Below are 20,341 nucleotides of genomic sequence, written 5' to 3'. Positions count from 1 at the left end.
TAGTGGCCAAGAACACCACGCCAACTGTTCAATTCACAAGACCATAAGAGTTGGAACTGTAAGCCATGATGACTAGTAGGTTCAGGCATGAGGCATAACAACACCAGCTTCTGGTCTAGAGAAAACGGCTGTTGACTCGTAGCTGAGAAAGACGGGTGAATGGAGAGAAGAACATTCAGTTCTCGGTTCGGTTTGATTGTTTTTAATAGAATTAAAAGTGTGGTCTGATTCGGTTTGCTTCTTATTTTTGTTATAAAATTTTTGAGTCAATACCGGTTTAATTCATCTAATGCTTCGGTTCGATTAGACTCGGTTTATATACGAGAAGACGAGGAGAGTCGAGACCACACCAGTATAGAGAGAGAGGGGAGAGACTCTTGATTGACTCAACAACACCTCCTTGAGAAGACGATGAGCTCGAAGAAGGGGGATTAGCGAATCTCGATAGATATAAATCATAATCTCCAATTTCTCAATCCCATTTTCATTTTGTTCATCGTGAAATCATGTCTTGGCTCCCTGTAGAATCTGATCCTGGTAAATCTTTTTTTTTTCTATCCAATTTGGGGTTTATTGTCTAATAGCTCCTTATTGTTCTCAGCTTCTGCAAATATACATCAAGGATTGGTCATATACTAAGTAGACAGTGTTTGTGTAAAAGACAATGTTTGCTATATTGTTTATTGTTGTTCTTGTTTAGGTGTTTTCACGGAGATTATACAACAAATGCAAGTGAAAGGTGTGCAGGTTGAAGAGTTGTATTCCTTGGACATTACTTCTCTTGATGAAATGAGGTTAGTTCACACTCTTTTGTTGCTTCTTGTTTCCAACAAAACTCAGTCAATAATACTGTTGGGTTCTTCTTTGTTTAGTCCTGTTTACGGATTGGTATTGCTTTACAAGTGGCGTCCTGAGGAAAAGGAGTCTCGTGTTGTCATCACTGAACCAAACCCAAACTTCTTCTTTGCCAGCCAGGTCCCACTCACTCCCCCCACATTTAGTTTTTTTTTTCAACTCTTTGGGAATGTTATAACTCTATGTGTGTTCTCTTGTAGATAATCAACAATGCTTGTGCTACACAAGCCTTACTGTCTGTCCTAATGAACTCTTCTGGTATCGAGATCGGTTCAGAACTGTCTGAACTGAAAGAGTTCGCCAAAGACTTTCCACCTGAGCTCAAAGGCTTAGCCATCAGCAACAACGAGGCGATACGTGCAGCTCACAACACCTTTGCTAGGCCTGACTCATCTTCCACCACCACGGACGAGGATGAGATAGCTGCTCGGAGGAAGAAAAAGGAAGAGGAAGATGATGATGTGTATCATTACATCAGCTACTTACCCGTCGATGGTATCTTATACGAGCTCGATGGTCTTAAAGAAGGACCCATCAGCCTTGGACAATGTCTCGGTGAGCCAGACGGAATCGAGTGGCTCAAAATGGTCCAACCTGTGGTGCAAGAGAGGATTGACCGGTATCTGCAGAACGAGATCCGGTTTAGTCTCTTGGCTGTGGTTAAGAACAGGAAAGAGATGTACCGAGCTGAGCTGAAAGAGTATCAGATGAAGCGAGAGAGGATTCTGCAGCAGGTGGGTACTCTTCAAGCTGATAAGTACGCCGAGAAGAGCAGCTACGAGGCTCTGGATAAGTCTCTTTCTGAAGTCAATGTCGGCATCGAGACAGTGTCGCAGAAGATTGTAATGGAGGAAGAGAGGGCCAAGAACTGGAAGAAAGAGAACTTGAGGAGGAAACATAACTATGTCCCTTTCCTCTTCAACTTCCTCAAGATTCTTGCAGATAAGAAGAAGCTGAAGCCTCTCATTGAGAAAGCCAGACGTTAATACCTGATTCAGCTTTTTGCAAGGATATTAAAACTTTATATGTATGAGGGTTTGATTGTATCAGTCTGAGGATTTTTGTAGAACCAAATCTCTTAATTACATGAAACAATAAATCAAACAGAGTTACAAAACTTGTTCTCTTCTTTAATGTAAAAACTTCTAAAATGGCAGATATCTCAGCTGCTGCAATCATCATCGGTTTAGACTCACAAAACCGAAGATCATCATCATCATCACTCGTACCTGGTGGTTGTGAAAGAAGAGAGTAAACCGGCTGCTTGAGATGGTATTATATCACCAAATGTCGACATAGCGGCTGCTGATCTATCCTTGAATATTCCCACTTGTCCGTCACTTAGTATCGATCCAAATCTACTACCAGCCTGAAACATGTTTTACATGATCTTAAGATATTGAACAGATTACAAAATTATTGAGACATTGATTAACCGAGGAAGACTAGATCATACCTGCATGAAAGACTTTAAGAACGGGGAAGCCACGCCGAAACTGGAGTCATCTTCCAAATCACTTGTTTGAGAAAGCTCGCCATTTGTAAATGCATTCCACGAGTTTCTTGACGAACTTTCATTTGATGTAACTGGAGTGGAGACCTTATTTGTACTTCTTGAGGACAGAGCCGGAGCGCTGCATTTACCCGAAAAGAAGACACATGATATGAGAAACCATTTTTTCAACAAATAGTTTCTGGTATGGAAGAAGAAAGTCTTACCTAATGGGAAGGTATTTGAAGCGGGGAACTGTGGAGCATGGCATGATATTTGACTCTGAATTACTTGGTAGTTTCTGGGAAGTATCTGTGTACATTCGGTTTAGTTGCACAAAGAATCCAAAGAGTACTGCGTGGCGTAGGTATGACTGCTTTTCGTTCTCCCAAAGATAAGGCTCGTACCTATTTTAGGACATTTCAAAATATACTAGAATCAGATAATGATTGAGACTAACGATAAGACCAGAAGATTCACATGAAAGATGTGTGTTGGTCATAGTTAAGGGATAAGGTTCCTTACGTGAGCCAGTCTATGGGATCCAGCTTTTGAGTCAGTTGGGAGATCACTCCATCAATGCGACCTACGTTGACTGACTTTGTTTGCTGTTGGCCCTGCTTTCGCCTGAAAGCTGATCTGTTCATTGTGAACTTTGGTTGTATCTCCACATTGGTGCTTGTATCACCCCCAGAAAGAATGTCCGATGCAAATCTCAAATCCAACAAAATTTGTAAAACCCCCTTCTCTGAAATTTGGGGTTCGTTGGCCTCCCTGGCAGATAAGAAATCCTCATAAATAACGATGATCTGCATTGTACAATGGAACATTGAAAAAAAAAATCATTTTTATAAGCAATCACTAGCTTAGAGATATTTACTGATGAAAGGGAACAAGTGTGAAGAGGGGAATAACTATCACAAACATTTTGAATAGAACATCGTTCCTTGCCAGAAACACTTCTGCAGCATGTAGAAAATAATCACAGGAAAGTAAGTAAACAGAGACAAGACAACGCACCTTCTCCAACAAGCTTGAAGCAAACTTTTGCAAAATTGACTTATCCAGTACGTGGCCTCCAATTCGATGAATCTCTTCTGATGCCCGACAGAGAAATGAAATTATATAGAGCGAAGGCAAGGACGGAAGTGATATCTTCAACTCACTCTCGCCCTGCTCTTCCTTGACTATTGTCTCCTCCCAACCCTGCATTATCACTTCAAAGATGAGTTCGGACACAACAAAAGAGCAAGTCTAAACTATATCATTAAACTTCAAAGAATCAAGATATAAAGTAGTTCCTGCAAATATTTCCACCAAAAACAAAGAAAGTGAACAACTAACTGTGTATATTAGTCAGCAATATCTAATATCAATGCAGGAGAGAGACGACAACTAAGAAAAATAAGGATAAGAATCAGCTTTTAGTTACCCTTAAAGGAGTTGTAGCAGACAGTCCATCGTCAATCCTAAGATCACGCAAGAGAATAGCGGAGAGCTCATCAGATAACCACTGTATCCACAATGTATGAGCCTTAATGCAAAGATCACGCATAGTTTTATTAAGCTCTTCAAATTTCGGACTTGTCTTCTCATCTGCCTTAAGTAGCGCGGCAACAGCTAACGAACTCTGCTTCCTAAGATCGGCATGCAACTGCTTTCCCGGGCTGTCAGCAGCACCTGGAGTATTCGAGCCAAATCTTGGTTGCCTCAACAAGGATGACAACTTATCAGAAACTGCATTCATAGTTTCTCTACACCACAATCTTGGAGAACCGAGAATCAAGGGAACGTGTTTCGAGTGGTTCAACAATGCAAACAAAAGGCGTCCCATAAAAAGAGATTTCTCAATTATTATAGCAGGTGGAATTGCTTCGCTGTCGTTGTTCCCTTTCTTCATGGCAGCACAGAGAGATTCGAGTTCCTTATCTACATCATTGAGAAGTGCTGATACACTGTCATAACATTTATTCTGCACGTATGGAGCAAGATCCTTTAACCTCGGACCTGCCTTTTCTGACTCAAAGAAGCTTAGGAGGTCTTCTAAAACATTCTGGCAGCGGTGATCAACTGCATCTCTGATTTGGCTAACTTCAGGACCAAAGTACGCAGTTAGACAACTTTGGAAGTCGCTTTCTTCAGGTGATGTTTTGTTTCCGGCAATAAAACCAGGTTTCCTAGCGTTAGGCTCGATGAACCAGACACCACCACCTGTAGAAGGTCTGTTTAAGTACGCTTGGAAGTTGATCTTCTCACCAGTGATCTCGCTAAATGCATGAACCGACTCTGCCACATTGACAGCTTTAGCCAAATCCTCAAATCTAGAGTCAATAATGGATTTCATTCTTTCCACAAAGGCCTCCTCAAATATTTCATCCCATAGGTTCAAATCGTCTGCCAGAACAAGCTCCCGGATTCTATTCCAAGGCAGCTCTATCTCAGACCCAAAAACACTTTTAAGCCAATCTAAACTACCACTCAATACCTCTTTACTATCCATGGTCTCCCTTATCAACTTTTCCGCTGATCCAAGCTCTGCACCAGTAACAATAGCTTCAATCAAACGCTTCCCGCTAACCTTACCAACAATCTTTCCACCGCATTCCCTCAACCAAGCCAGGCACACCTTAGAAATATCATCTTTATCAAAGATAACCATAACAGATTCCAAATTATCTCTAAACAATTTCCACAACGCAACCTCCTCTTCCGGATTTGGAATCCCACCAAACAGCTGAGAAGCCGGAGGTGTACTCAAAATCGTCTTATAAAACAGAGGCATATCAGTCAACGCTTGCAAAAAAAGCTCACCAACTTGTCCCACAGTAACCTGAACCACACTCAACACATCACAAAACACCGAAACAACACTCCCAGCATCATCACCACTACAAGCATTCAGCTTTTGCAGAACCCAAGTCTTCCTCGAGTCGAGAAACAACTCAAGCACTCCCTTCGGATCAAGCTCGTCAACCACTGCTACAGCAGTTAACGCGTCCACGTAATCCCCCAACCCTAAACCCGGATCAAGAAGCCGCTCATGGCTCCTCTGAGAAATCTGAGCCTTGAAGCCCTCCACAATCTGCCACTGATGCTCAAGCAACGGAAAATTAGCCAACAGTTTACTCTGATCCACCTCCTCCAACTTAACAAGTCTCTGCTGCACGTGCTGAGCACGCATGTACCTCCCAGCAGCTTCTAGAAACATGGACTCGTCGAGGCAGCCCCATATATTCTCCGGAGTATCCACCAGATACTTGACCCGACACGCGATCCCATACACATTGACTCGGGCCGGGTCAGTGATAGCGAGCGCGGGGGTTTTCGCTTCCGACGAGGAGGAGAGCGATCGAATGTTGCCGTGGATCGAAGAGATGTTCGCCGAGATCGACTCGCAGAGCGACTTCATGTGGACGATCGAGTCAGCCGAGTCGATTAGATCTCGGTACCGAGTCCCGACGAGTTGCCGGAGCTCCTCCTTCTTGTCCTCGATGTTCTTCCTAGTCGCCGACTCAACGCTACGGATCTCCGACATCGGTTTGGTGCGGAGGAGGGACTCAGCGTCTCTTTGACCGCTGCTTCCGAGCGAAACGGCGGCAGAAGCCGATGACATTCTCATGGTTTGTTTTTCTCCGGCGTGTTCTCTCTAGATTCTAGCAATGCATTCCACTGAGTTGAAGGAGGAGAGAAACGGAGCGGATCTGATCGGATCTAGAGATGCTTTTGCTCGGATTCTGAAGTAGATTCCCGGAATCAAGATCTAGTTTTGTAGTTTCTGTGCACTGAGTTTCTGCCATTGCTGTGGAACGAACACGACGAGAGATTAAGCGTTTTAACAAATTACATATTTACCCCGGTTTGGGTTTCGCAGTAGAAGAATTCTAATCGGAAGCTAACCGGTCCGGTTTGGTAAGTCATAGCGAGGATCATTAAATCTGGGGACTATTGTAATGTTTACCATAATAAAGGGGCAATTAGATAAATTAAATAAATAAATTAATGGATGAAATTGTTATTGTTCTTCTTCTCCAATAGACTTTTGCCTGCATCTCTTCGCCGATCACGATCCCTCCATCTCCGGTGATTTCCACCGTAAACTGATACGGTATTTCGTTTTACTGTATCATAAACGTTGCATCTCCCCGTATTTCACATTCCGTCATTTACATAGATCTTCAAACCTATCTATCTCCATCAACTCCGGCGGCTGCCGACGACGGCGTTTTAGCTCTGATTGGCTCGAAGAGAGGAGATCTCTAAGTATTGCTTCCCACCGTCTCCGAAATCTACCCGATCCGACATCGGATTGGAGTGAATTTTGACTTACAGTGAAGAGATTTTGAGAGAATGGTGGAGCCGGTGAACTCATCGCTTGGGAAAATGCTCTTGGAAGAGATCAGTCCAGTTGTCATGGTACTCTGCACGCCTCTTGTTGAAGAGACTTTCCTCAAGAATGGACTATCCTTTGTGGAAACGCTGAAGCCATTCTGCAACTTCAGTAATATCGATGGTGATGATAGACTTTGATTCTTTTATTCGTTTTCAAAGGTTTACTTCACCAACCGTTTAAACCGAGGTTTTGATTTCTTGTGCAGTTCCTGTTAGGACCTCAGGCGATCAGCTTTATCGGCTGAAGAAGTTTACGCTCAGATTGTTTAATGCCTCAGATATCAAACAACCAAACGTGGAGGTATGTAAAGCTTCTTGCTTTCTTACCTAGAACGCAACGTGGAAGAGGATTGTTTTGTGTTAGGTGTATGGTTGTATTAGAAGGCTCCTCCATTCTGCATCTTTGGTTGAGCTTCAAAATTGATTATGTTTACTTAATGGCTAGGTTGCAAAGCAACGGCTAGAGCATGTTATCACTGAAGCTGGGGAGAAAGTTTTTGACGATTTGAAATCTGACCCTCCTCAAATTACTGATATACTCTCTAGTAAGTATCTCTATTCAGAATTGAAGAGAAATTTTTCTTAACATACCGGATTGCTTTTCTAATGCTGTTGTCTTTCCGTTACTGCAGATCCAGAGTCTGAGATTGCACCCACATGGTTTCAGTATTACAATAAGGAACTCATCCGTACACTGTCCTTTTTAGACCATGAGGCTTTTGATCATCCTGTGGCTTGTAAGACATCATAGAAAATCCAAAATTGTTGTTGTTGGCTTTATGCTTTAAACTAGATTTGCTAATAGACTTTTCTGTTGTGTACTAATCAATTCTACATGTGTTATGTAGGTCTCTTGGTCGTTTCATCAAAAGACGAACAACCTGTAAATAAATTTGTAGATCTTTTCAACACCAATAGATTACCTTCTTTGCTTAATGATGGTGTAATGGACCCAAAGATTTTGAAGAATTACCTCTTGGTGCATGATAATCAGGATGCCACAACAGAGAGGTAACTGTTCCTTACTACATCGTATATTATATGATTCTCATCGTAATTATATGGCTGTCAAATGTAAGGTTTTAGTTGACGGGATGTAATTTCTTCTGTAGAACGTCTAAAGTTCTGTCTGAGATGAGAAGTACATTTGGGAACAATGAGTGCAACTTACTTTGCACTAATTCATCTAAAGAGGGGAACGTGGAACATCAGGCTAATCCCTGGGCTTCATTTGTAAGCTTCTCATCAGTATTTTATCCAACATATTGCTCATGATTCATATATCAATCCATGTTTTTGTAAGTTCAACATTTTAATTATTTTTTTTTCTGAAAGAAATCAAGTGTTTCGGCCGACAAACTTGGATGTGCTCTCACTGGCGACGATATCGTGGAGGTAACATTCGATTTCTGATGATATTCACGCCTTTCGAATATTTTGAAATGTTTTAACCAACACTATTAGTTCTCCTGGTATATTCGAGGTAGATCAAAGATCTGATGCAAGAGTTTGCATCGAGGCATATAATTCCTTACATGGAACAGAAAGTTCGAGATCTTAATCAACAGGTTAGCTTTAGATTTTCTAAAAAGTTACTTGTGGGAACATGCTTTACGTTTTCTGTATGCTTTACTTTGTTCTTTTTTTCTCTTTCCATATCATTTAGTTTGCATTTTACTGTGTCACTAGATTTCTGCAACAAGGAAAGGACTTAGAAACCAAATAAAAAACTTATGGTGGAGAAAAGGAAAAGACGATGTTCCGGATTCAGCCAAAGGTTCTATGTATGCTTTCTTGAAATTTTTGCTCCTTTAATGATTTCCTTTACGTCATCATAAGCTCTTACTATTTTTTTTTTTCATTTTTGAAGGTATACATTTAGCTCCACTGAATCTCAAATTAGAATTTTGGGTGACTACGCCTTCATGTTGCATGATTATGAACTTGCATTGTCAAGCTATCGCTTAATATCAACCGATTACAAGCTCGATAAAGCTTGGAAGCACTATGCTGGTGTTCAGGTAGCTTCACATCTTTATGATTGTGTTTCTATGTAGGTATTCAGGTGGCATTATTTTTAATCAATACTCGTTTTATATATATAATCTAACATATAGTATAGGTTAACCACATCAGACCGATTGTTTTGGTCTTTATTTTCCATTGCTCGTTACTTGTGGTCGCTTCAATAACTCATCTTCTCATGTATGCTTGGGAAGGAAATGATGGGACTTGCATATTTCATCTCAGACCAGTCAAAAAAGGAAGCTGAGTACTGCATGGAAAATGCATTCAGCACTTATCTGGTATGTTTTTATAACCCACCTAAAACAGTTCTTTCAGTGAATGTCCCTCGACGGTTACTTGAATTAGTGTTTATCATAAGCAAAACTTGAAACTGAAATAGTAATGGTTTAACTTGAGCAAGTGACGCGGTAGTACATGCTGTAACATGTCCTTGTAATCTCATGCAGAAACTTGGGAGGTCTGGCTTTCAAAATGCTACGAGATGTGGGCTCTGGTGGGCAGAGATGCTAAAAGCTGGAGACCAGTACAAAGAAGCTGCTTCTGCTTACTTCCGCATATGTGGAGAGGTGCTTCTTTTATGCCTCAGAACGTATGCACCTTATACCGTTGCTAACTTTATTATTTTCAGGAACCATTACACGCCGCAGTCATGTTAGAGCAAGCTTCTTACTGCTTCGTGTTAACTAAGCCCGCGATGTTAAACAAGTATGGATTTCATCTAGTTCTCTCAGGAGACCACTATAAAAACTGTGATCAGGTACATGTCATTTTGCTGAAAGGGATCAAGCTTCGTACATGCTTTGCATTCTAAAGAATACACTTTTTATGTTTTTTTTTTCAGGTTAGCCATGCAATTCGTACATATAGAAGTGCAATCTCTGTTTATGAATCAACTACATGGAGCCATATCAAAGACCATGTACATTTTCATATTGGACGGTAAGTTGTAAACGTTGTGAATGTACGTCTAAGGCGTGATTTTTAGGAAATTGTGGTCTAAGACTTGCTATGAAATTACCTTTTCAGGTGGTACGCACTTGTTGGGATGCATGATGTTGCAGTTAGAAATATGCTCAAAGTACTGGACTGTGGCAACCAATCCAAGGCAACCCAAGAGATTTTTCTCAGAGACTTTTTCGAGATTGTTAAGGTGCCTAGCTTATACCTGCGGTTTTATACGCGTTACTGAAGCTGCACAGAGAATTATAGAGTGCTTCCACTAGTTACCCCTGGTCTTTATTCTTTGTTCTGTGACTATACAAAATAACTTCTTACTTTTTGTCATTCTGAAGAAAACTGGAATGAAGCACGAGGTGGTGGGACTTCAACTACCATTTATTAATATGTCGTCTCTTCAAGTTATATATGAAGACCATCGCACTTATGCATCTCAAGCTTCTGTAAGTTGCATACTCACTCTTTGGAGTATGTACATATTGCTACCCATCATAATCTTCCTCGGATGTTTTTACTTCATTATGAACAGCATAACTGATATCAGTATTTCTGGTTAATTTTTTTGGATTAATTGCAAATAATACTTGCAAATAAATAATATTTGTGCATCCCTGATTTTTTTCTTTTTCATTATTGGTGAATTTGCATCTGTTGTTTACTAATATTATTTACGTCTCATGGTCAGGTTCTTGTACAAGAGAGCATCTGGCAGTCACTGGAGGATGATATCATTCCATCATTAAATTCTGGCAAGTCAAACTGGCTGGAATTACAGTCAAAGCTACTACCAAAGAAATACAAGGAATCCAATGTTTGTGTGGCTGGAGGTGAATTTACATCTTTTTCATTAATGTTGTTAGCTGCATTCGATGTTTACCTGAATCATGGAGCTTCTTCATTATCCTGCATTTAACTTATGCACACTAATACGAAAAATCTGGTCTACCTTATCGTACCAGCAGGAGGACATTTCAATTTGATCTAGACTTGCTTTGATGTTGAAAAAATGTATATTTTTGGAACGCCGAGCTGTGATAGTTTTGCACGGAGTATTAGATTTCCTCATTAGTCATATCATAGCATCTGTAAATGTTATCAGTTGTGCTTCTGCCAAGGAAGAGGGATTTCTTGGTTTGTCAATAAATTCAGGCCATATCGTTGAGGAGGACATGATATTCTGCTGTAGTATGTTTGAAAATGTTTGTAATTGTGGATTCTTACTTGTACTTCTTTGTTATCAGAGTCAGTGAAAGTGGATCTGGAGTTTAGGAATCCCTTGCTAATCTCTACTTCTATAACAAGCGTATCTCTCATCTGTGAACTTACCTCAAATTCTGATGACCTAAAAGGTAAGCTGTTTATAATATTGATGTTCACTTTGGAATTGTTCTACATCCTTCGGTTGATAGATGTGAAACTTATTTCAAACGTTTGGACTTTGTAAAGTTGATAAAGACCCAAGTAGCATAAGCTTGGGGACCGAGAGTTCCGCAGAACATAATCAGTAAGCAGCTAATCTCTTCAATCAGGTTTCTTTTAACTTTGTTGATCTACAATTGAATGATTAAGCTGCAACGTCTTTACCAACAATACTACAGGGGTACAACATCTGGTTTCTCTTCTTTCACTTTGTCTGAAGTGGACTTAACATTAGGCGGAGGCGAGAAAAAACTGGTGAGTCTGCTAAACTGAAAACATAGATCGATTGACACATTTTTACTCTTTCTATATCTGACATTATTCATCTTCTTGTGTATATATAGAGAAACACGTTTAAAATTTTTTGATGTTTGACTTGTGATTGCTGGCTTTACCTCATTGCTACTAACCTTGATTGTAGTCACAGTTTTGAATTGCCTTGGTCCTTTTTAACTTCTGACTATTATATCTTCCGTTTTCTTACTGTATGCTTTGGTGAATCTCTGATGGTTTTATCAGCTGCTGTTTACGTTTGACTATTGTCAATAACTTTTTTCTTCTAGGTGAGACTCACGGTTACCGCCAGTGAAGAAGGTATCCTCAAAATAGTCGGTGTAAGGTGGAGGTTGTCTGGTTCTGTTGTAGGTGTGCATTACTTCCAATCTGCCCCTGGAAAGGCAAAAACTAACAAGGGAAGACGGAAAAACAAACTTACTCCCACTGATGCCTTGAAATTTTTGGTCATCAAGGTGCAAACTTTTCCTCTACGGTTTAATTTTGTAAGATTTGCTACGACGTCTAACATAATGAAATTTTGACTGTGCAGAGTCTACCCAGGCTTTTGGGTTCAATTGATCATCTGCCTGAGAAATTGTATGCTGGAGATCTACGTTATCTTGTTTTAGAGTTAAAAAATAAGTCGGAATTCCCGATAAAGGTAGTTTTCGTTTATGATCAACCCTTATCATTCATATTCTCTACCGTTTAGCCAGTAAAATTTATTTTTGTTCTGTTATTGTGTATTAATTTAGTTTGTCATTGTCTGGCTTATCTATTTATTCTTGCTTGATTACCGAATATTGTGATGCACTAAGCTATTCTCTGGATTATTTTTGAGCTTTAAAAGTCTGTCTGTCCTTGTAGAATCTTAAAATGAAGATTAGCCATCCAAGATTTGTAAATCCTGGAAATCATGAAGAAGAGGTAACAACGGAGTTTCCAGATTGCTTAAAGAAGGGCCATGAACAAAATTTTGTGCAGAGTGAAACGAGTAGTGTATTTTCATTTCCAAAGGTCCGTGGCTAACCTTTTTATTCAAGCCTCCAGGTAAATGTGCATGTCAGGTTATTCTAACATGGTTCTGAATGTTGCTCTTTTTCAGGATGTGTCACTGCAAGGAGATAAATCTTTGAGGTGGCCTCTCTGGCTTCGAGCTGCCATCCCAGGAACGATATCTTTGTATTTCACAATATACTATGAGATGGAAAATGTATCAAGCATCATGAAGTATCGCACCCTAAGGATGCATTATAATTTAAAGGTGATGAATCTCTAGGCTGGTTGTTTCTACCTTCATTATGTTATAGGCAATATTTGCATTGACCAACCAATCTGAACCATTTCTATATCGTACATTTTTATATAGGTTTTGCCATCTCTAGAGACCTCGTTCGAAATCACTCCCTCTCCATCAAAGTTGCAAGAATGTCTTGTGCGTATGGATATACTGAACCGTGCGAATTCAGATTCTTTCCAAATTCATCAGTTGTCAACAGTTGGGTGTCGGTGGGGTATCTCCTTACTTGAGCGTGTTGATACAATCTTACCTTCCAAGTCTCTGCTTCCCGGGCAAGCTTTATCATGTCACTTCATGATTAAGGTCGCTATTAGCTTAAAATGTTCATTTAGTAGCTAGTTGGTCTTTCTCTTTTCCATGTCTGAAATTAGAATCTAATCTCTCACCCAGCAAAATCCAGCAATTCATCAGGAGTGGCAGATATACCAAAGATTCTGTCTCACCATTCATGTCACAATAGGTAAAGAGTATTCACGTAACAGTATATTTTCTTCAGCTTTGAAACCTATTTTTAACTAACGTGTAATCATTCGATTACAGAATCAGGAGCTCAAACCCGCTATCGTGGTCCCTAGACGGTCCCCAAGCCATATACCACGACTTCTCGACCTCCTTGTGTGAAATTCAACTAAAATTAGTAATCAGAAACACATCTGATGGAATATCATCTGTGAGCTTCAACACCATTGATTCCGTACAAGACGCAGCAGCACCAACTCCTTCCGCTGGAAACCAATCCGGGTGGCGCTACGTGCCAGATGTAACAGAGGAAATGAAACTGACTTCAGATGTCATGGGGAGCAGCCGTCTAGGGAAACCTCCATCTTCCATGGAAAGCTCACCTCCTTTCATATGGTCAGGTTTAAGTTCCACAAAGGTCGAAATCCAGCCATTGTCAACAACGGAGATCCCGCTGCAGATATCGGTTTTCGCTCCAGGTATCTACAATCTCTCTTCGTATAAACTTACCTGGGAGCTTTCCGGGCATGAAGATGCATCATCAGGGACATGCCAAGGCTATCCTTATTACCTTACTGTTCTTCAGTCTCAGTGAACTTTCATAGCTCTCTCTGTATTTTGTGTATCCATATTGATGGTTTACGTCTGAGTTTTCAATTTTGATTGTAGCAAATTGTTGTCAAGAAATGTTTTTTCGGTAGGAGAAAGATTAATTTTACATTACACCAAAATTTTAAAAAGGTGGGTCTCAGCTTTACTTTTGTTTGTGGAATAAAAGGATTATAGATATTATCATTTTATTTACTTCCAATTATTTATACCTTCTGTTTGATTCCAATAATATGAATATGAAATTATTAATATTCAGTAAAAAATGGGTTCCTCGACATTCTCAAGTTCAATTTGACACACGGGAGAAAATAAAATTAGCATCTATCAAATTTAAACTGGTGATGATCATGGTGGCACCAATATATACATACATACAAGTTATATATATAAGGGTAAAATAAATGACCTCCAGCTACTTGGATGGTTAGCTACAACACCACTGACACTATTATCGCTACTACATTGCCTTGGAAAAGGGAAAATGTATATAACTTCAGAGAATGAAAATCATTTAGGATGATATTTTCTGGCTGGATCAAACTCTACCTATCTGCAACTATAAGACTCCTCTCCGTCTAGAAGATGGATTTGGTGAGTTTTGGTCGCGGTTTTATGGTGATGCTTTCATATGGCTTAGCTTGTTCAACTTGGATATAATCTCTTGTTTTCAAAACCTGCAACATTGGCAAATAATAAAAGACAGATTCAACAAGATGATCAAGTTTATGAAGACCAAACTTGTTCTTCCGTCTTAAAAAGACAAGTTGTGATTGATGCACTAAAGCCGAGAGTACACACCTAACTTAGACATGCTTACACCTAAACATCCTAACAATCCAGTAGGAAAACAGACAAATTAATCTGGAGTTGCAGCATAAAACCAAAACATGTAAGATTCTATGTGTATTTATCAATTACTGGTCAAGTTTGTTTTCTCGAGAGAAAGATCAGAGCTTTTTTTTTTTTTGTTTAGGGTCGTATTATGAACATACCAGGGTTTCAAAAAACATTCTCGATGCTTCTTTACGGGTTTTCCCAGCTAAAAGTTTGTCCGCTACAACAACACTCTTCCCATTCTCAGCTTCTTTATCAAATATTGTCTGGAGATACTTCGCCACAGCCCTATAATAAAAGAGAATAATAGTCTTCAGTGTTTCAGGCTCATCATGTTTCTTACATGATAGTCTGTGCAAAAAAATGATTCTGTACGGACCTGGTACGAGAAGACCAACCACTGTTCTCTAGAAGACGAGTTCCATCACCTTCTTGCATACCATCGTCTTCTTCATGATCTTCATCGACTTCATCATCATCCACATTCAAAAATCCTGAAAACACAGAGTGAAATCAATTATAAGTAGAACCACTGAGACATCATGGATATAACAGCATCTCACAAATCTAAATCATGCTATGATGACCAAGTATTAGTCCCATTGCTTAAACTGAGAACGTACAGATAATTTGTACAATTAAAATTCGTAAAAGGTTTAGAACCTGTGTCATGTGCCACTTCCATTGTATCCATTTCCTAAAGCATAAGAGAATAACACAAGAAGAACTTAAGAGGCATGTCTTTACTTGAATAAGGATATGAAACCACAATGAAACAAAACTTACGTCGTTATCTCTCATAAAACCATCGCGAGAAGTAGGATCTTCATCTGGTGCACTTTGCATATTAGTAGCCTCCTCATTAAACACATCATTATGCGGTTCGTAGTTGTTATCAGGCTCTGTCTCTGGATTCACCCCATCATATTTTGCTTCCACAATTGGTTCGTTGAGACTTTCCAAAGCCAAATCACCAGCTTCTACGTGTCCATTTTCAATATAGCCAATTGTGATATCACATTGAGTCTGGTTGTCTACACCAATCTCGCAGACTTCAGCTGATGCATCCGTCTTCTTATCATGTGGAAGCTCATCTTCAACCTTCAAGTCTGTCTCATTGAGAATGGCGTTGTGATCAACATCACCTTCAGTAATTTCGATAACACAAACATCTTCACCGCCTACACCTCCATCATGGTATCCTTCCACCTGTAAATCCTCTATTCCCTCTACATGATCGACTTTGTCCTCGGCTGGCATTTGACCGATCTCGTCATTCACTACAAGACTTACTTCATCAGCAGCAGCTCCATCGCCTTCTTTTGGAACTTCTAACTCACATGCTGTTTCACCAAGCTCGTTATCGTCTTTCACTTCTTCTTCCTGTTGGTCTATGTTTTGTTGGTCCTCTGGGTGAGTAAGAGCCTCAGCAGGTTGCTCTTCAGAACCATCAGGGCGAGTTTGAGGAGCAGAACATTCATTATCTTCCACCACTCCAACAGAAGCATGACGGTCATCATTCTCGATTATCGTGATTCCTCTCAGATCAAAGGGCTCATTGTGTAGAGATACTAATTCCACCGACATACCTGAAAAATCATTCAAAAATATTACCACCTGTGTTGGCTACAAGAACAATTGAGAGAACTTGTGCAGAACGGTCTAGTTTTTGCTAAGTGAAATTACCAGTGAATATTGGCTCCTTCAAGAGTCCATCCTCCAAAGCCTGCCTTTGAAGCATAACGATTTCAGCAACGGTGCAAGGTGCCTTCTTCCGCACACGGCGTATGCCTTCAGTGTTTGTCAGCTGTTCCCGTATAAGGCTAAACAAGAAAGTAGAAAAGATCCGTATAGATGAGAAAATAAACAAAAACCTATACAAACTGCTCCAACTTAACCACATGTGTGAGACTAAAGAAAGACCAAAACTTCAATTTGTAGAAACAGTGAAAAAAAATTAGCATTCAAAAACTTTTGGCCCAACAAAAAGCAAGAGATTTAGTATCAACTTTAGCTATCTTGCACCTAAGTTCTAAAGCAGGTTGCAGCTTTAGAAAAAAAGAGCTTCTAAGGTACACCAGTAGCAATGAAATAAAAGCTCAAGTATAAGAACACCAAAGATAGATAAACATACTCGCCATGCAAGACCATAGGGTCATCCATGAGAACCTTCCTCTTTGTGGCAGTAGAACGGGGAGCAGCTCGTGACCGTTTCGTAGTTGCTATTTCAAGCACAGGTGTAGACCTCATCTTCAGAAAAGATGACTTTCCTACTGAAAAAGGGGAAAATAACACATTGATTCAGGAAGCTAGCAATAGATGTATAAAAGAACATACAAAGCAACAAGAAAAAAAGAAAACTGATACCTAAGATAGAAGACAACAAGTCATCGTCATCAGGAACAGAATCTGCAGTTCTCTTAGACTGAATCAGCTCCACTGACTCAACAGAGTTCAGACTTTCTGCTGTTATGGTGCTCTCAGTAAAAGTGCGTTTTTTCCCAGTAATTTTATTATTATTATTTCCTGCATCCTCGTTGCATGTGCCAGGGTCTTCTTTATCTGGTGTAGATTCAACCATGAAACCATTTTCATCCCCCTGTCTCTCAGTCTCAGGTGCAGCTAATACCTTTTCAGGTGCAGGCAAATCAGAATCAGTACATCCAGTTACCAACTGTTCATTCAGTTGCTCATCTGGTTTACTGTCCGCTTGCCCATCTCCTTGTATACTAGAATCTGTTTCTTGATTCACCTCAGTGGCAATGGCAAAATGATCTGACAGAAACAAAAAAAAAATTATAAGTCATTGCATTAGGTTTTAGTGATTTGCATTTTATTTGACAAACCTTGGTTCTCTTCTCCAGGATCTTTTGGTTCCTGGGATAGACAATGCTCAGCGTTATTCATTGTAGGCTCTCCAGGGGACTCAGCTGAGGGAACAGCATCTGACTTATCTGCTACAACATTATTATCATCGGTTCCTGCCTCAGTGATTGCTTGACCAGGATCCTCTACCTCGGTGATCATGTGAGAACAACATGGCGATGTACTAACATGTACATGCTCTGGCCTCTCTTCCTCCGGCTCGTTTTGTGCGTTGGCATTTTCATCTATCAGCGACTTATCCACCTCCATGGGAACAACCTCTGATTCAGAAGGTAGGTCTTCATCAGGTTTATGCGTCTCATTAGCATCCAGCTCTTCAGAGATCTTCCTACCTTCTTCTGCATTTAAATCATCTACCTCCATGTGATCATCGCATCCCAGCTGCTCTCTGACACTAGACGAGTTTGGCACCTCGACTAATCCAGGGGTTTGCGGAGCTTGAGCGTCTTCGATGAACTCATTCCTCATAGCAAGATCTTCAACCTTTAAAAAAGAGAGATACAAAAGAAATATTGAACCAGGAGAATGATCAGAAGCTATTAGTAACGCGCATTATATATCTGATGGCACGCACCTGCTCTTGGTTGAAATCTCTGGGAGTCGCTTCAGACACTCCTACCGTATCATCCTTTATCCCCGGTGTTGCCGCATCCATATATGCATTGTGATCAGTTCTATCAACAAATAAAATATCTACCATAAGTAAAATAATCGATTGGTATTGTGCACATTCAAATTATGAAACAAAGGACACACAGAAGCGCAGTTCTAGTTCACAATGCACTCTTAGAACAAAAATAAAAATCAAGTTATCAGATGTCATGAAATTTAACAAACGTGGTTACCTAACTTGAAAACACCCATTCAAGCGCCAAAAGGCAGAAGCAAATATGCAATTATGCTACAAAGCGTAAAGCATAGATAATGAACAAAAACTGACCCTTGAACTCCCTCATCATCTGATCCAATTAGATCTTTACCCTGGAATACTTCCTGCAGAACAATACAGGGATGAGAAGAAATCATACCCAAAAATAAAATAATAAGAGAGGGGAAGTTCCGGTTTCAAATATGCAAAGCTTCACTAGGAAAAGCAAACATCATCATCATTTTGACCCTACAACATAGATGCTATATGACACTTCAAATTACAAGCTTTTCACGGTCCAGGGCACCATAAGTAAACCAAAACATCCTCTACATAGTTATTCATCTTTCTATAGGGTTATCCTATCCTATATATTGTCCCTAAAAATTATACTCTCTATGTTCCATAAACAAGAAAATACCTCTTCAAGCTCCAAAGCAGCTTGAGAAGTGTCGCCATCACCAAATCTCTCTGGAAACATATTAAAAAAAAAAAGAGTTCTTATTTAACATAGCTATCCATAAACTAAAGAAAAGTAAGAATGAAAAGACCACTGACCATCTAATCCAAATTGCGATGTTGAGTATACAACACCATCCATGGTGTCCTGAAGGGTGATTTGCTCTCTTGTACTAACATGATGGTCAACGTAATTACTGCTACACAACAAAAAAACAAGGAGCAGTGCATAAATAAAGCTTCTGAAACTCAGACTATTATTTATAATAGGACAAACTAACCCCTGGAAGATCTCATTGTCAGGAAGCTCAAAATCATCAAGATCAAACGTCTCAGGCAACGTAATCGAGTGATACGGTGCAGTGGATTCTTCCGGGGGCAGGTCAACTGCAGCAGAGCGGAAAGCTTGCTTAACCTTAAGTAACGCCTCGCTGCAATCATCAAAGAGGTAGTTCACCTTTTTGGAATAGATACGAACCACACCAAGGAGAAGATGACTAGACAAACGCAATGCAATTGGAGCTTCCGGAAATAGAATGGAATCTGCTCCAGAAAAAGAAAGAAAGTAGTCACGTTAGGAAAGTGAATTTGAATATGAACAAAAGTAATGGGGGCACAGACTCACCAACGGAGACACCGATGTCAGTATCAGCGACCTGATTCTTACGAAGCTTCCTCTCCAAATGGGCAGCGATCCATATTGTCCCAAGTGGTCCTTTCTTCGCTAATATAAACTGCGAATAAAACATTCCTCCTCCACACACCAACCTATCATTTTAACCAAATAAAGGAACTAACTTGTTAGAATTTCAAGTTGAGCTCCAAAAATTAAATCCATGTGAGAGAAAACTAGAAAGGTTCCAACTTTCCGACAACAGAACCAAAATTAGCTAAACCCGACAACAAAGACTCGAAATTGCCACGGACCAGAGACACTCGAAGGTCCTAGAGTACTTCAACGAGCAAAATGGTAGATCAATTACCGTAGGATTCACCAATCCAAGCTCGATTGAACAAAAGTCCTCGCGGAAACCCTAATTCGCAGAAACTCCTTCAAACAATTCAGTAGAACCACAATCTTTTTTTTGTGAGAGATCAGACACAAGACCAGCTAACGAACTCGCCCGTGAGATGAAAAATAGAAACTTTTTAGCGTGTGGAGAGAGGATTTGCAATAGTATGCAAAATTTAGAAATTTGGATCTCTTTAGTTGATTTCTGAAAAAAATGAGGGATCTGATGCGGAAAAGAAACACGAGTTTAAAGTCGTACTCCTAATGGTTAGGACAGGAGTGGGTCCTACATAGCTTTAGATTGACCATTCGGACCAACAACAGATTGTTTTTTGTCAACTTAGCCCAACATTCTTGTCTGAATTTATAAGATCCAGGCCGAACTATTGGACTATATAATAAAGCCCGATAACAATCAAATACTTGAGCCCATCTACAGCCCAATGGCCCCACCTTACTGAAAAATATCAAAATTAGGAAAAGACAAATAACAAG

The 20,341-nt window shown here is 39.9% G+C and overlaps 4 protein-coding genes across 6 annotated transcripts; 2 read left to right on the top strand and 2 right to left on the bottom strand.

Moving 5' to 3' along the window:
- Positions 1 to 26: 26 nt before the first annotated feature.
- On the top strand, positions 27 to 1,972 carry LOC125594591 (ubiquitin carboxyl-terminal hydrolase-like). Of its 2 annotated transcripts, XM_048770736.1 has the most exons (5): positions 27 to 185; positions 308 to 537; positions 701 to 794; positions 873 to 975; positions 1,056 to 1,972. In XM_048770736.1, the coding sequence occupies exons 2-5, from the start codon at positions 507 to 509 to the stop codon at positions 1,839 to 1,841; spliced, it is 1,014 nt and encodes a 337-aa protein (XP_048626693.1). In that variant the 5' UTR covers positions 27 to 185; positions 308 to 506; the 3' UTR covers positions 1,842 to 1,972. The 2 variants fall into 2 exon arrangements, with proteins under 2 accessions (XP_048626693.1, XP_048626691.1); XM_048770734.1 differs by having other exon boundaries at positions 27 to 537.
- On the bottom strand, positions 1,855 to 6,146 carry LOC106433000 (conserved oligomeric Golgi complex subunit 1-like). The gene is made up of 6 exons (XM_048770712.1): positions 3,780 to 6,146; positions 3,368 to 3,553; positions 2,873 to 3,156; positions 2,575 to 2,754; positions 2,312 to 2,489; positions 1,855 to 2,224 (listed from the first exon to the last, which is right to left on the bottom strand). Exons 1-6 carry the CDS (start codon positions 5,964 to 5,966, stop codon positions 2,075 to 2,077), a joined length of 3,165 nt encoding a protein of 1,054 aa, XP_048626669.1. The 5' UTR covers positions 5,967 to 6,146; the 3' UTR covers positions 1,855 to 2,074.
- LOC106441490 (trafficking protein particle complex subunit 8-like) lies at positions 6,145 to 13,989 on the top strand. Its single transcript, XM_048770718.1, has 27 exons — positions 6,145 to 6,857; positions 6,943 to 7,037; positions 7,182 to 7,281; positions 7,369 to 7,473; positions 7,585 to 7,747; positions 7,849 to 7,969; positions 8,072 to 8,131; positions 8,224 to 8,304; positions 8,426 to 8,520; positions 8,607 to 8,757; positions 8,956 to 9,042; positions 9,211 to 9,330; positions 9,393 to 9,521; positions 9,606 to 9,703; positions 9,791 to 9,914; positions 10,057 to 10,164; positions 10,407 to 10,548; positions 10,963 to 11,070; positions 11,168 to 11,225; positions 11,320 to 11,395; positions 11,704 to 11,889; positions 11,967 to 12,077; positions 12,284 to 12,433; positions 12,522 to 12,680; positions 12,786 to 13,019; positions 13,107 to 13,176; positions 13,257 to 13,989. The coding sequence occupies exons 1-27, from the start codon at positions 6,695 to 6,697 to the stop codon at positions 13,289 to 13,291; spliced, it is 3,129 nt and encodes a 1,042-aa protein (XP_048626675.1). The 5' UTR covers positions 6,145 to 6,694; the 3' UTR covers positions 13,292 to 13,989.
- A 103-nt stretch (positions 13,990 to 14,092) lies between these two features.
- On the bottom strand, positions 14,093 to 20,076 carry LOC111211229 (sister chromatid cohesion 1 protein 4-like). 2 transcript variants are annotated; one of them, XM_048770720.1, is made up of 16 exons: positions 19,818 to 20,076; positions 19,460 to 19,602; positions 19,116 to 19,377; positions 18,934 to 19,034; positions 18,797 to 18,846; positions 18,448 to 18,500; positions 18,082 to 18,181; positions 17,468 to 17,990; positions 16,989 to 17,396; positions 16,756 to 16,894; positions 16,308 to 16,444; positions 15,408 to 16,210; positions 15,285 to 15,318; positions 15,001 to 15,115; positions 14,780 to 14,909; positions 14,093 to 14,461 (listed from the first exon to the last, which is right to left on the bottom strand). In XM_048770720.1, the coding sequence occupies exons 2-16, from the start codon at positions 19,581 to 19,583 to the stop codon at positions 14,363 to 14,365; spliced, it is 3,078 nt and encodes a 1,025-aa protein (XP_048626677.1). In that variant the 5' UTR covers positions 19,584 to 19,602; positions 19,818 to 20,076; the 3' UTR covers positions 14,093 to 14,362. The 2 variants fall into 2 exon arrangements, with proteins under 2 accessions (XP_048626677.1, XP_048626681.1); XM_048770724.1 differs by having other exon boundaries at positions 18,934 to 19,031.
- Between the last annotated feature and the right edge of the window lie 265 nt (positions 20,077 to 20,341).

The sequence above is a fragment of the Brassica napus genome, chromosome A3, assembly GCF_020379485.1.
Source record: "Brassica napus cultivar Da-Ae chromosome A3, Da-Ae, whole genome shotgun sequence".
Lineage (NCBI taxonomy): Eukaryota > Viridiplantae > Streptophyta > Magnoliopsida > Brassicales > Brassicaceae > Brassica > Brassica napus.
Note: the sequence above shows the minus strand (reverse complement) of the source record. Positions and strands in the feature narration are given on the sequence as shown.